The 15,898-nt window shown below is 30.7% G+C and overlaps 2 protein-coding genes, 1 long non-coding RNA gene and 1 other non-coding gene across 5 annotated transcripts; 2 read left to right on the top strand and 2 right to left on the bottom strand.

Annotated features, from left to right (window-relative positions):
• The first annotated feature begins 251 nt into the window (after positions 1-251).
• LOC140837424 (kinesin-like protein KIN-8A) lies at positions 252-5,291 on the top strand. 2 transcript variants are annotated; one of them, XM_073203591.1, is made up of 7 exons: positions 255-1,462; positions 2,533-2,806; positions 3,086-3,136; positions 3,239-3,331; positions 3,414-3,779; positions 4,145-4,825; positions 4,964-5,291. In XM_073203591.1, exons 1-7 carry the CDS (start codon positions 762-764, stop codon positions 5,003-5,005), a joined length of 2,208 nt encoding a protein of 735 aa, XP_073059692.1. In that variant the 5' UTR covers positions 255-761; the 3' UTR covers positions 5,006-5,291. The 2 variants fall into 2 exon arrangements, with proteins under 2 accessions (XP_073059684.1, XP_073059692.1); XM_073203583.1 differs by lacking the exon at positions 4,964-5,291 and having other exon boundaries at positions 252-1,462; positions 4,145-4,956.
• Positions 5,292-12,454: 7,163 nt separating this feature from the next.
• Positions 12,455-13,017, top strand: LOC140813557 (uncharacterized). Its single transcript, XR_012113978.1, has 2 exons — positions 12,455-12,698; positions 12,827-13,017. It is a non-coding gene; the product is annotated as an uncharacterized lncRNA (long non-coding RNA).
• On the bottom strand, positions 12,546-12,706 carry LOC140814759 (U1 spliceosomal RNA). The gene has a single exon (XR_012114153.1). It is a non-coding gene; the product is annotated as a U1 spliceosomal RNA (small nuclear RNA).
• A 296-nt stretch (positions 13,018-13,313) lies between the features above and the next one.
• Positions 13,314-14,501, bottom strand: LOC140813547 (protein MIZU-KUSSEI 1-like). Its single transcript, XM_073172107.1, has 2 exons — positions 14,037-14,501; positions 13,314-13,815 (listed from the first exon to the last, which is right to left on the bottom strand). Exons 1-2 carry the CDS (start codon positions 14,428-14,430, stop codon positions 13,451-13,453), a joined length of 759 nt encoding a protein of 252 aa, XP_073028208.1. The 5' UTR covers positions 14,431-14,501; the 3' UTR covers positions 13,314-13,450.
• Positions 14,502-15,898: the final 1,397 nt, after the last annotated feature.

Genomic DNA, 15,898 nt, shown 5'->3' with positions numbered 1-15,898 from the left:
CAATATTGATGTATATTTTAGGTTGATCTTTTGAATATTTTACTATTTATTTGTTTTAACCGTAGTTTAAATTTAAATTAATTATTCATATTGTAAGATTTGGTGTGAATAAAACTTGACAAAAACTTGTGTGAGACAGTCTCACGGGTCGTATTTGTGAGACCGATCTCTTATTTGGGTCATCTATGAACAAATATTATTTTTTATGCTTAAAGTATTACTTTTTATTGTGAATATGGATAGGGTTGACCCGTCTCTCAGATTATGATATGTGAGACAGTCTCATGTCATAAAACTTTATATACTTGTATTATTCAATATTAACTCAAATTCTACATTAATTAAAGCAAAAAATAGTTGTGTAATACTAAGATTTTAATTTATTATATTGTTATTCGTCAATCGTCACATCTCACTTGTAAAATGTGGTTATATCATGATATATGATATTGTTAAAATAAAAAAATATGGTGTTATTGGATTTTGCAAAATGGGCCGAGAAAATTAATGATCGGATTTATTGTTGGGTCACTGACCCAACCCAGCTGATACTTTACCGACCGTTACAAGTATGATCCCCCTTGCACTCTGGAGTTCAAAAACATCTCCTTTCCTAACCGTCAATCTCTTTCATATCTACGGTTCATAATTCGAATCCCAAAACCCCGAACCAAAATCACAACCAATCTTGATTCTCTGTCACGACTTCGACCCCCTTTACTAATTTCACAGCTGCGTTAATCAAGAAAACCCTGTGTAGGATGCCCGTATCGACAAGATCACAGAATTCGAGCAGCCAATCACAGAATGATGGGAATCAAGGGAGAGGAAGCAGAGCGCCCAAGAAAGATCCACAAGAATACACCCAGAAGATGGGTGTAAACCCGCACCATGGCCTCAAAGAGAAGATGAAAGCATTGACCCTTTTGTACGAGCAGCAGAAACGGGGCCTCAAGGAGCCTCGATTATTGACGCACCCGAGTGTCGACCTCGTCGGTTCTTCCAAGAGAGATGAGAAAGAGAACAAAATTTTGAAGAATGTGATGAGGGAGTTCGCATTTAGTGCTCATTTTCCGTATAAGTTGCCGCCACGCCCAGTTATTGATGATTTTAAGGAGACAAAAAGGTCGAGTACAGTGGTGAGAAAACTCTCGATGGGGCCTAATGTGGAGTTAAGAGAAGCTAAGAAGGAAAATATCCAAGAAATGGGGAATCTTGCAGAGAAGACGAGAAGCGGGGTGAGCCGGATTCTTGTGTTTGTGAGGTTGAGGCCTATGTCGAAGAAGGAAAAGGAATCTGGATCAAAGTGTTGTGTACGAATCGTGAATAGAAGAGATGTTTATTTGACGGAATTCTCGAATGAGAAAGACTACCTTAGGCTAAAGAGGGTCCGTGGACGACACTTCACGTTTGATGCTTCCTTTCCGGAGTCTACTAACCAACGGGAGGTTTACTGCACAACGTGAGCGCTTAAACTATGATAATCTGTTCTATAATCCATTTCGTTATCTTTTCATAAGATTGCTGCGAGGCTGCAAAATTAGTTTCAAGTATCCTTTTTCTTGTGTTTCGAAATGAACCACAATTAATTATCATGGTCGGAAACTGCTTGATTTCATTTCTTTTGGTGCTATTGCTCGTCAGAAGCTTAAAGGCAGAGTAGCTGCTAATCATTCTTTTTTAACTGAGAAATTAGAGAATGACCTTTTTATGATGTTTTGGGATATAATTGTGTTTTCTAATGAAAGAAATGTGTACATTTCGAGCTTAAACACGGACTGTATTAAATTTCTGATATGCATTATAACAATCAATTTTTTTGTTCATATTCCTCTTGATATTCACTGATTTCCTCCAATTATAAAACTCATCTTGTTCATCTTTGCCTTTGATGAAACATGACTTACACGAATGGTGCCTTGGAGTCCTTGTGCTTCATGAACTTGTTGAACTTTAAATAACATTGTTATTTGTTTTTAACAGGGAAAAAAACAAATGCATACCATTCCTGCTAAACATGAACTTTATTTAATTATTGAAATGTATCAATATTCTTGTTCCTTTTTACTGAATGGGAATCCTATACGTTTTTATTCAAATCTTTTCCAACTTTAATCTATCCGGAAAACTCATTTCTTCTGTCAGATGGCATGAAACAAATAGTCCGAGGGTACTTTTACTTTTCCTTGGTTGTTGAGAGACTTTGGAATAATAACGACCTCAGTCTCCAATGGTATGTAAATAAGAAGAACCAAAGAAATCATGCTAATTTGAAATGCTTTTTGGTAACTACAATGTAGCTCCAGTCTCCAGGGGGTGGTGGTGATGTCTTCTTCCTCATTACGGTTTCATGTTAATGGTTCTTTGATCCTAGATTTAATGCTTTTTACTCATCATTTATCTCCTAGAAGGATACCTACATTGAGTCCTATGATTGTTTCATATTATAATTTCCGGTCTTGGATATTCGTTTTCCTTGTAGGAATTTTATGGACAAAAATGTTTTACCTTAATATGATTTTAATTTTTCAGAACAGAAGAACTCGTTGAAGCTGTTTTGCAGGGAAGAAATGGCTCGGTCTTCTGTTATGGTGCCACAGGAGCAGGAAAAACTTATACAATGCTTGGTACGGTTGAGAATCCGGGGGTGATGGTCTTAGCTATTAAGGATCTCTTCAACAAAATAAGGCAAAGGAGTTTTGATGGACATCATGAAGTCAATTTATCTTACCTTGAGGTCTATAACGAAACTGTAAGAGATTTACTGTCCCCCGGAAGGCCTCTAGTTCTCAGAGAAGATAAGCAGGTTTGATTATTGAAAATTTGAAAAATTACTTCTTTATATTTGCCATCATATTTAATTCCTTCCCATATTCATATTCTGGCTCCAAAGGACTCTCTGTTTCTAGATATTGGTCATTGTTTTAGGAACAATGGAAAGTGTGTCAGAGATAGATTCTTGTTGGAGATGTGAATCAGAGATAAATATATAGTGGACAAAAATCCGTCATTAAACTTGAATGTACATAAAAATCATATTATTATTTAATTCTTTACTGACCAAATATTGTGCAAAACTTTTCAGGGTATTCTGGCAGCAGGTCTTACTCAATATAGGGCATTTTCCACAGATGAGGTATTTTTTTCTTATTCACTTGATTCGTTATGAACTGAAGGCTTCTCTTCACCAAAGTTCATGGAATGTGATATTAAAAAAAAATTTCCCAAAAAAATATAGGTAATGGCATTACTTCAGCAAGGGAATTTAAATCGTACAACAGAACCAACTCGTGCAAATGAAACTTCTTCCAGATCACATGCAATTCTGCAGGTGATTCTGATCCTTACACTTTGCAGAGTTTAATAACAAAAATTTCTTACTAATATTGCTTTTATATGCCATACAACTTCAGGTCAGTGTTGAATATCGAACAAAAGATGCTCTAAACATTGTTGTCGACCGAATAGGAAAGCTTTCACTTATTGATCTAGCAGGTTCAGAGAGAGCTATCGCAACTGATCAGAGAACTCTTAGATCTCTCGAGGGTGCCAATATTAATAAATCACTTCTTGCCTTAAGCAGTTGCATTAATGCCCTGGTTGAGGGTAAAAAACACATCCCATATCGTAATTCGAAGCTCACTCAACTGTTAAAGGACTCCCTGGGTGGAGCTTGTAATACAGTGATGATTGCAAATATTGGTCCAAGTAGCTTTTCGTTTGGGGAAACACAAAACACACTTCACTGGGCGGATCGAGCCAAAGAGATCCGTTTAAAGGTCAGCCTTCAAATATTAAGCTTCTTGCATGTGTTTTACTAATCCCCTCCCCCCCATAAAAAAAAGGGAAAAAAAGACAAGGAAAATAATTAATGAAACTTCTGTTTTTTAAGTAATTTTCTCCATGTACGAAGTAGCTGGTAGTTGGAGAAGCTGCTTTAGCTTAATGATTTCAATTGTCCATTGTACAGCTTCTGATTCTTTCTTCTTCTTCTTCTCCTCCGATTCTTTGATTTTTTGTCCCTTTTCCTTCTGTCTTGATTCTTCATCAATTTTATGTCTACACAAACTTCTCCAGTGACAACACCTATCACCAAGTAAAGCCACTTTTCAAAATATTTACAAAGTTTGTTATTTGGTCGCAGGCTTCTGAAGTAAATGAGGAAATGCAAATACCAGATTCCGAAACAGATCAAGCCAAGTTGTTACTCGAGTTACAGAAAGAAAACAGAGAATTACGAGTGGAGTTGGCTCGTCAACAACAAAAGCTGCTAACCATCCAAGCACAAAACTTAGCCTTAAACTCCTCACCCACCCCTTCCACGGTCTCTTCTCTCCTATCCCCGGCTCCATCCTCGTGTCAGCCAAACGAAAAACGAAAACCAAGGTCGTTTTTCTCGGAAAAAAACTGCTTCACACCTGAATCAAAGAAAAAAGTCGGGACTGAATCTGTCAGAGACCTTTCGAAAACAGTAAAGGCGTTGGAGGCAGAAATAGAGAGGTTGAAGAAGGATCACACATTGCAGATAAAACAGAAGGATGGTTATATTAACGAGCTTTCACGGAAAGTTGAAGCATTAAGCCGAGTGGGTGGTGGCGAAGGGGTGGCAGGGGTTATCACCCGATCAAGATTGAAGGCGAAGGAACCAACTAAGGGCGACTCTAAATGCCCTTCTCATCGTTTTCTGTCTCCTGCCCCGACTGCCAAGAAAAGAACCTTTTGGGACATAACGGCAGCTAACAGCCCTTCTATCGCTACCATAACTGGACGAAAGACTCGAAGCCATTTTCTTGCTGGTGCTGCAGCCCCTTCTATGCTTTTACAGGTACTCATGATCAAGAATTTCATATCTCAAGTCATTGCTTTCTTTTTTTCATCTTCAAATCTTGAATAGCTTTTAGCTGCTTGTAAACTATGTTTTTTGTTTTTCTGGTGCCTCGTGCGATCCATGACGACTTTTTAGCCTGGTTTTTCTCGCCAAATTACCGAAATATTGCAGAGTTAGAGATGTATCAAGAGCCGGTATCAATGATTTTCATGAGCTGAATGAATTGAAGATCAGTCTCAATTGATCAGACGATCTCCTTTCCTTGCACCCATGACAAGATTAGAAGTACGAACTACACCATTTGAATCATTTTCATGAAAGAAGGACTAACATTTTATTAGTTCCCAGGGCTACAAAACTTGCTAGTTTTTATATCAAATTGTTGTTAATTGTAGATGCTACATACAATATTCTTATTTATGGTTTTCCTGAAATTTGTGGCAATAAAAGTGTCATTGTATTAAGTGATTGCAAGGGAAAGTTAAAAAAGAAAAAATAAAGAGGAAAAAAACTTATTAGACAATATTTTCTAATTGAAACTCTCATTTATTACAGTGCTTAAAACATAAATTAATTTACCTAGTCAATATATATATATATATATATATATATATATATATAGAGAGAGAGAGTGTGTGTGTGTGAGTGTATATATATATATATGTGTGTGTATATATATATGTATGTATTTTTATCTTCAAGTTTCTTTTAAATATATTCTTAGGTTCTGAAAATCTCCTTTAAAACCATTTGTTATTATTAATATTATTATTATTATTTAGCGACTCATTTCTTCATGAACACAAAACCATATTATATCTATATCTATATAAATATACGGATTGAATTGTGAATTTCCTCTATTATCTTTATTAATATTGTACTCTAATGATATTTTTTCTTCCTTTTATGTAATTAGTTAATTATTATTAATCCATTGACTAATTATTATTTATTACTCTTTCACTCACTTTCATGGCATAACTACAAATAATATCAAAGTATTTATTCATCTATATCTATATAAATATACGGATTGAATTGTGAATTTCCTCTATTATCCTTATTAATATTGTACTCTAATGATATTTTTTCTTCCTTTTATGTAATTAGTTAATTATTATTAATCCATTGACTAATTATTATTTATTACTCTTTCACTCACTTTCATGGCATAACTACAAATAATATCAAAGTATTTATTCAACAACTAATGATTCGAATCAATATGTAATAATATTATTTATAAAATTATTTGATTTTGTGAAAATACCTTATAAATAATAGTAATAGTGTTATACATTCTTTTATTAAAATAAATAATACAAAAAATTATGCTAATAGAGGTTTCGAACTTATTTTTATAATTTATGTATTGATTATATTTTTCATAATCTTAGTTTTTCTACAAATAATACAAAAAAAATTTATATTTAACAAAACAGAAAATAAGAAATTTTAAATTTATATGTCGATGTTTAATCTATATTTATATCTATATGCTAATACTAATCTAAATATATAAATGTGAATTGTGAATTTACATAAATATCCGTACCTTCATTTAATAATAATAATTTACATAAATATCTTTACTTTCATTTAATAATAATCATTAATACACGTTTTCTTTTTCATATATTCTTTTAATAATAATCATTTCATTAATATATTTTTATTTTTAAATTTAAAATTAAATACTTTAATATTTACATTGACATCAAATTCACAGAAAATCACTATCATAAATACATGTTTATTTTTTTGTTTATTTATCATCTATTCATTTTATAATAATCATTAATATATTTTTATTTTTAAATTTAAAATTAATTACTACATATTTTCTTTTTCATATATTCTTTTAATAATAATCATTAATAATTTTTATTTTTAAATTTAAAATTAATTACTTTAATACTTACATTGACATCAAATTCACATAAAATCACTATCATAATTATATATATTTTTTTCATCTATTCATTTAATAATAATCATTAATATGTTTTTATTTTAAAATTTAATTATTTACTTTAATATTTACATTGACATCAAATTCACAGAAAATCACTATCATAATGTTATAAATTTAAATAAATTGTTAATGTTACGAACATTAATATAATAATGGGAAAACAAATAGAGATGAGTGTGATTGAATAAAATTAAATTATTAATAAATATTAAGGTCATATAAAACATTTTTTTCCCATTTAGAAGGTAGATATATATAGATTACTTATGTATCAACAAAATACGTGATTGAGAGAAAATGTTTGTATGTAAGTGATTTCACTGCAAACATTTAAGTTATTTAATCAATTTTCAATATATGATGCTAAATACATATTATTAAATAATATAATATCTATTAATTAATCTATTAAATATATGACTTTCATTTGTGAGCTTACTATTATATTATTTTTTTTGTTTTACAATTTGTCATGTTAATGTTGTTATTTAAGTCATTTTTTTATGTTAGTTTAATAAGATCATTAATAGTGTATTTAACTCAATCAAACTAATTATTATTTTAATTTACTTTTAAATTTAATTTTAATTACTTAAATTTATATATTGCCGTCAAATAATAATAGGAAGACAAAGGAAGATGAGTCGGACTGAATAAAAATAAATTATTAATAAATATTAATGCCATACAAAATTTCTTTCTCTCATTTAGAATAAAAATATTTTCAAACTCTTTATGTGTCAATATAGATATGTGATTGAGAGAAATGTTTGTATGTAAGTGATTTCAAACACTGTTTTTAAGTTATTTAGTCAATTTTTTTATAAATGCTGCTAAATAAATATTACTAAATAATATGCTCCATTTGATCATTTTGTGTTCTTGCAATGAGGAGTTTTTTTTATCATAGCGTTAACATGTTTGATTGTTATATGTCATTTGTATTGATAATGTAATTGTTTTTGGATTGTTTATGTGATTTGTTGTTTGCACGAAGAAAAGAGAAACAAAATCAAATATCCAACAAAAATGGTTATTTTTCAATTTTTTATTGTTGAGATATTTTGTTAATTTTTAAACACATAAGGCATGTTTTCTGTTTGCTTAGATTACTTAGTTTGAAGTGACTTATAAAATATTAAAAAAATTGAAATATTTCTTCGTTTTTACGTTATGTCTCAGAATATCAAGAGATAATATTTTTTATTTATTGAGACAATTGTATTTCCAAACTTATGTCCATAAATCAATATTTAATTTTTTTACGACATTATTATATTCTCTAATCAAATTTTTTTTTTTACTTAGATTGATAGAAGACATTTTAATTTGAGTTTTTATGTTCTTGCTTATATTATTTTTGTGATATTATCTATTATGAAAATAATAGGTGAACTACAAAATTTGGTAGGTCTAAGAGTCCTCTGATGAACGACAAATATGGATAAATTATTAAAATATATAATATCCAGTAGATTTTTGTCATGCGATTTTGTTCTAATTCAATGATTATGCATGATTCTAAGTTTTAATTATATCACAAGTTAACACATGCTTTGTTGTTGCTAGATATATTTTGTCAATAGTATAATATTTTTCTATGGTTTAAGAAAAATTGTGTGACTTTGTATTATATTTTTACGGCTCTTTTTCTAAATGGTTTTCTTATGATTTCAAGGCACCATTTTTCATTTGTGTTTTTTTAAAGAAGTGGAATGAATATCTATAAAACGATGACATTAATAAGGTGTCTTCTCTTTATTTGAAAAAAATATTGGAAAATTTATACAAATTATGAATAATATGAGTTAATATTTAATTTGAGAGTGATTTATGTTTTTTATTGCTCGTATATACTTCAATTTCTTTGTTATTATACTAAATAAATTATTTTTAAATTTTGAGTTATCATTTTTTCCTTATCGAGGTTGTTTGTGTTATGATTTTTTTATTCGTTTTGGTTAGTATTGTTGGCGGTAATTGATTTTTCTGATATTATATGATGTGTCTTGTTGTTTATAAAAATAAGTATGAGAGTATACCAATCAAAGCCACGTATTTTGGGTCTTCTGTTCTACGAAGAGAATAATAAATGGTTTCTGTGAATTATATAATTTTTTGGTTTTTCATACATATAGTCTACGAAATGCGTCAAATTTTGAACAAAAAAGTTAAGACAAACATAGTGAATAAAAAAAAATAAACATGTTAAATAAAAAAATAATGTTGTGTATTACTATGTTGGGTGCAATAATTGTCCCTGCTTGGTAGAGCTGTCGAACCGTGGTGCTTGAGCTACTGTGCGGTTTAAAAGATTTGAGTTGCACCATTACTACTAGCTATAGCTTTTGGTAAAGCGGCAAGCGCTCGGCCCTACAATTGGTATCAGAGCCAAGGTCACGGTTTCGATTCCCATTGATTGCGAATAGTGCAATTATTGAGAGGGAGATTGTTGGGTGCAATAATTGTTCCTGCTTGGTAGAGCGGCCGAACCGTGGTGCTTGAGCTGTTGTGCAGTTTAAAAGATTTGAGTTGCACCATTACTACTAACTATAGGTTTTGATAAAGCGACAAGCGCTCGGTCCTACATACTATGTCCTAATTTCTGTATGATATAATTCAAGCACATTTTTTTATAGATATTTGAAATTGGGTTCAACTAAGTAACATGAAACATATACATATATATTAAATCATATTTAAAGCAAAATATTAAGATCAAGAATGATTCAGATTTAAATTTAAACGAAGCACAATGAAGAAGAAATTGAAGAATTGTATGTGTACATTAAGTGTTATATAATGATTATGTTGTTACTTCATGGTTGTCTGACATATGAATGTCATATAAAATGCCAATATTTCTCAATAAAATAGTTTTTCAAAAAGAAAAAAATTCTTCATTCAGAAAAAAAAATACATAAAAAATAAATTGTGCATAATTCTCATTCTATTTATAATGGTATGAGAACAATTCTAAAACTTTGTTGACACGATATAATCGATCAATTTTGTGCATTTTATTGAGACATTAAGCCAGTTTCACTTTATTTCCTCCAATATTATCTCGATATATTTCGATGTGACTACGAGATTGTTTTTGTTTTTTTTAAGTCAAAGTGTCTAACCACTAATTCATAACATATATGATGGTATCATAGAAAACTCCTCGTCCATGAAATCTAAATGGTTATATTATTAGATGAGATATTGAATAAGACAAATACTTTGACATATATTTGAATGATATCTCATATGCATATCTTAATTACATTATTCGTATCTCTTCTCAATATTTTTAAAATACAATAATTAAGTTTGTATATCGTTCCACAAGATATAAAATATTATAAAACAAAATATAAACTCGATAGAAGAAAATTTATTTTGTTTCAATGAATAATATAATATTACGTTCTAAACGCAACAAATGAGATTGAAACTATATCATCCTCATGACATGATGCACACAATCATTATTTCAAAGCTTCCAAAAAATGACGATGAAGATGACTTTCTTGAATTGCGTCAAATTAAATGAGGACACAATTCAAAGATATGACCATTTGAAGAGATTTCAATTATTTTTCTCACGGTGATTGAGAAATAGTTGTTAAAAATTTATTAACCTTATAGCTATATATTTATAATATTGATACTAAATATATAAAAATGATATCACAAATATCACAATATTTGAAGAAGGTGCAACACCATTCATTGGTTATGTTGTTGAAGAATATATAAGTTATACATACTTTTAGTCACAGTGAAAACTTATCGCGAATAAAATCATTTTTTCTTAGTTGTTATAGTTGATGATTGTCAAAAAGCTGAAAAATCATTTAACAACAAAAAAATAGCCAGAAAACTAAGATTATCAGATAAAAACAATGTAGAAAACCGAAAAAATGTCGTGATAAAGAAGCAAACTATGAGCATGTCAGATCCCGGATAAGGATTGTAAATAACATAATATATGTTAAAGACGATCAGATACTTGCTGAGCATATCAAAATAGTTATATGCATATTATAACAAACTACGACAAAGAGTTGTTGAGTTCTCAAAATCAACCAAGAAGCATATTTGAAAGTGTGTCAAGTGGATAAGATAATTTCTCTTATTCATATACCGTCTATGGTCATGATTTTTTTATTTTTTATGGCTTAGTTTGTTTCAGTTGATAAAAATTATTAGTCATGTTTTAATTCATTTAAATATTATCAAAATTTCGCACATATATTTTCGGCAGTTTAAGTTTTTACGTGGAACGCACGTGCATTTTTTTAGTACGTATAAATATATATAAATGTCTAAAAATATAATAAGTAATTCTCATCAAAATTGATTGTCAGATAAAAAGATAAATTGAAGTCTGTTTTAAAATAAATAAACAACAAAGTGCATGATGAAACAAGTTTATTTCATTTTCTTCATTTTTTTTCTTCTTTTTAATTTTTAAATAGAAATAAATATAGCTAATTAAAAATCAGTAAAACTTTAAAATGAAAATAGTGTAGATTCGCAACAGAATCCGAAAATGATGAAAATAATATTTCAATTAACTTTTTCATAATGAAACAAGTTTATTTAATTTATTTTAAAAAAAATTAATCTCGTGTGAGTTGTAATAATTAATTGGGATGTGAGAACGATAAATAAAAATAGAAAACTATGTTACATAATATTTAGACTAATTTAAAAAATATTGCTTTAATATGGATTAAGAAACGATTATTAAAATATTTATTCTCCCATAAACCCCCTCTTTTTGAGGAAATTAGTGCCAATTACACAAATATGGTATTCCCTTTTCATTTACCAAAATATTAAATGTTGCCAATCGTTAGAATAAATAATTTTCATGTTAGGGTCTTTCAAAAAGAAAAGAACCCTCCAAAGAGTAGTGTATGCTGTTTGAATTACAAGGAACACACGGTTTTCTTTAGTAAAAAGCAAGGTTTTAAAAAGCGTGAACCATCTCGAAGCGTAGAGGTCGAGCACCAAGTTTTTCAAGCTTAAGGGAGATTAGCACGGATTTAAACGTGAAAAAGCGCTTTTTATATTTAGTGTAATTGTAATTATCTCAATCTCAAAACAATAAATAGATAAAATAATACATAAATATGATAAATTTAAGTCTGATACATTAATTTTCATATTTATAAAAACATAAAAATCTCAAAATTAAAATCTTTATTTGTTTTTGCAACTAAACTACATTAAAAATTGCTAAATATTTGTCAAATTATTGTCATACACGCTTAATCACAATTAAAATTAAAAAAAAAAACATACCTTCAAAATAAATAAATTAAATAATAAACAAATAAAATTAATTGTGCTTAAACACGTTTAAGTAAATATACGTATAGTTTGACCGTTTTTTTTAGAATCGATGATTTTTGTCGAGTTTCAAATTTAAACTTGTTTTTAGAACACTGATAAAAAGTGTCAAATAGGTTCGTTGATTCAGTGCTTCATTTATGCAATGGAGTCACCAACTTGGTATATAATCTTCCGATGTGGGATCGTAGTTTCCATCTGTTAAATTCCCAACCCACAGGCTCGATGAAGAGAATAGGCTGTAGTTAGTAGTTGGCCCATAAATTCAGAATTAATGAATCGTGTGCCCACAATCAAGATCCATTAAACAAGGAAGAATGTTAAGACACAAAAAATATAATAAGCACTTTTAGTGTAGCAGTTTGACAACTAATTTTAAAACTATAATTGGCAGGGGCCGCGCGAACGCAGGCCCCCTCTATCACAAATTACGACGTAGGTTCGACCACTTGGATCGACCTTAGGCAAGTGCCCCTTCCAAGTGCAATGAAGGTCACCGTCCTAGGCCATGGGCCTTCTTGATCACCCATCGACCCCGTCCAGGTAAGTATGGAGCAACTCCATTTTCCTTCAATTTATATTACCATCAGTAATGTTTTCATCTGATTCCTCATTCGATGTGGGATTATATGAAACACACCAACTATTCTCCTTCCACCTCTACTTGCCAGAATAGAACTTGGTTCATACAAGATCCCGTCATGGACTGGCTATTCGGCTTCGATAACAGATAAACACAGTCGGCCCGAGGCCTTGGAAGACTTATTTTTATGGATTTCAAGAATGAATGATTTTGAACAAATCGATAAAACAGGAGAAAATGAAGTAATATTTTATATTCTAAGTTTCTTGATTTTTATCATATCTAATTGTTATCCACCTTTGATATACGCATTTTGGCATACAGACACGTTTTGACACTTACATATAAGCTATTTACTGAGATCCAACAAGAGTTTTAAGGAGATTTACTACATAACAAATGGGATCTAAAGAACACACATTTTGCGTACGATGATTAAAGTACCTAATTTCCACTTGTTCGTAGGTTCTTTATAACGTTGCATATAAGCTATTTACTGAGATCCAACAAGAGTTTTAAGGAGATTTACTACATAACAAATGGGATCTAAAGAACACACATTTTGCGTACGATGATTAAAGTACCTAATTTCCACTTGTTCGTAGGTTCTTTATAACGTTGGAATCAGAACAGATTACATGAAAGACATTAGAAGATCAGGGATGTAAATGAAATTAATAGATCTGCTTTTTTGAAAAAAAAAAAACATCAACTAAGCTCTGAGAAAGTAAACACTAAGTTCAGGAGCAGTCTTGTTATCAGGATTGATCATGTAGAATGCCTCAGAATTTGCAGTTCCCACAACTCTTTCGAATTTAGCCCTCATATATATCACTGCATCTTCTTCTTCTTTTTCTTTTCCTAGAACACCAGCTCCCATAGATATTGGCTCCACGGTTTTCAATATCTTCCACTCCTTCTCCCCACATTCCACCCTCGTCGCGAACCCGAGCTTGTTCCCATTACAATAAGTCCTCCACGCCGGCTCGTCTAAGAGACTAGCCTGACTCGTCCGACCTCTGTTCTCACACTCGAAGGCAATACGAACTAGTCCCGGACCCATCTCTCGGACCAACCCTATCAAAAACATCCAGGAATATTTTCTTAGTATACATATATTAGATCCGAACATATAGATCGCAAGATTTTGAACAACACATTATAAGTTGAGCTCGAGCTTTACTTGCTGAATTACTACAAAGTATTGATAAGGCAAACTAACAGTCATATGTATGCATGGACTTACATATGTATGTATATTCACGACGCATGATATATTATTTTTTGTTTGTTCTTGCCTGTTATTGGTGTTGCGAGTTCAACCAACAAACTCGGGGCTGATTTCGCATCCTTCTGGAAAGACAGATGCGCATTACCACGCTTGTTTCCGAAAAGGGTTCCCAGAACTAGTTGTCGCGATGCTCGAATTCTTATGAAGGAATTTAGCACGGCTTGCAGCCTGGAAACAGCGAATGCAGCTTGCAGTTTCTTTCTCCTTGGACGACAAGATTTTCCTGCTTCCACCTCCGTGAAATCGTTCTGATTATGTTTCTTGGACGAAGATTTCAATATCTTCTGTGGTTCTTGGAGGAAAAAGCTGGACACATTGCTTTTATCATTTTTCTCTTCAATATTGCTGATCTTTGTTGTCCACTGGAAATGCTTCTTGGTGGATATTTTCTCGTTATTCATTATCCTATGACTCGTGGAGATTAATGAGGATGCCAAGTCCTATACATATATATACTTATTATTATTATTATTATTCAAATTCCAAACTAATTATTTAACAATGATGGATTCATAATAAAACACCAGATACTAAGTTATTTAACTTTTCACATTTGGAAAAACTACCTCCCTTGCAAATATATATACGCTGAAGAAATACTAAATGCCAATATTCTCTTTACAATAATTAGCACTTATGGAAATAGAAGAAATATGTTTCAAAACATTAACAAAAAGGAAATCTTTAAAAAATATGTCTGTGACTGAAATGTACCTGAGATTGGTAAGGCCAATCAGAGACTAAATCTGATTTGTCCCTTTTGTTTTCTGACTATTTTATTTTCTCTGTCTTTTCTTCACATTTAATAATTATTTATAATTATTAAAAGAGTAAATAAAGCTAAAAAGAGAGATGCCCCCACTATCTCGGGATTGGGAAAATAAGATCATAATTCACTTCTGTAAGATATGTCTTTTGACCAGTCACATAATTTTTTTTTTATTTTATTTTTAAAAAAGAAAAGAGAATCTAATTAGGAGACAAAGGATGTGTTATGTTACTTTCGTGGAGCCAAAGTGAGATAAAGTAAATTCTTGGCTCATTAACTGAGTGGTAAGGGACAACCTTGGTTTTATTTTCAATATTTACCAATTTGATTATAATTTACTTTTTGAACAGGAAATTTTGTTCTTAGATCAATAACAATAATGATAATAATTGTGTGTAATTGTATCTAGATTTGGGCGTATGGGAATAATTTTTCCGCCTAAAAATTAAGAGAGAACGAATGTATACCTACTCGTGAAAAAATATTAGTTTTCACGGCAATTATAGAACAAGTCGATAAATATATGATATCATCTCACAAGATACATATTTTTGAATCAAACCATTTCATCCAAGTATAATCCAACAGAGACACGCCTTTGAGCCAAAAATAAAGAACTTCAACTTGTGAAATTGACAATGGCTTTGGGAACCAATCTTCTGAATTTGAATTTTGAAACAAGTAGTGAGTACTTAAATCTAGCTTTTTCGATAAAGGGCTTTCATCAATAAATTTTTGTATACGTCTTGAATTATCTATGTAAATCCGTATAATTGTGCCTTCTGTTCATCTACAAAATAGTCTATTCTTTTTCTGCCCAGCGGGGAATAAAACTCTCCCGCTGAATGTTCGTACCCACTCATGTTGTCCAATATTTACAGAAGTTTCCCTATTTTGCATTTTCTCCATATGTAATAACTAAATAAAAATAAAAAAAGCGTGAATATTTGTATGGACTTTGATAGTGTAATATATTTTATTTGTAGTTTCCGGTCGGCAATAAAATAAACTTTTTGCATAAAAAATTTGAAAAAAACTATGTGCAGCGCTTTTTTTACATATGCGAGGTGAAGCATTGGCACAAACATTCATTCACATGA

Source organism: Primulina eburnea, chromosome 1 (assembly GCF_022965805.1).
Source record: "Primulina eburnea isolate SZY01 chromosome 1, ASM2296580v1, whole genome shotgun sequence".
In the NCBI taxonomy this organism is placed as follows: domain Eukaryota; kingdom Viridiplantae; phylum Streptophyta; class Magnoliopsida; order Lamiales; family Gesneriaceae; genus Primulina; species Primulina eburnea.
This window is presented reverse-complemented; position numbering and strand designations above follow the sequence as displayed.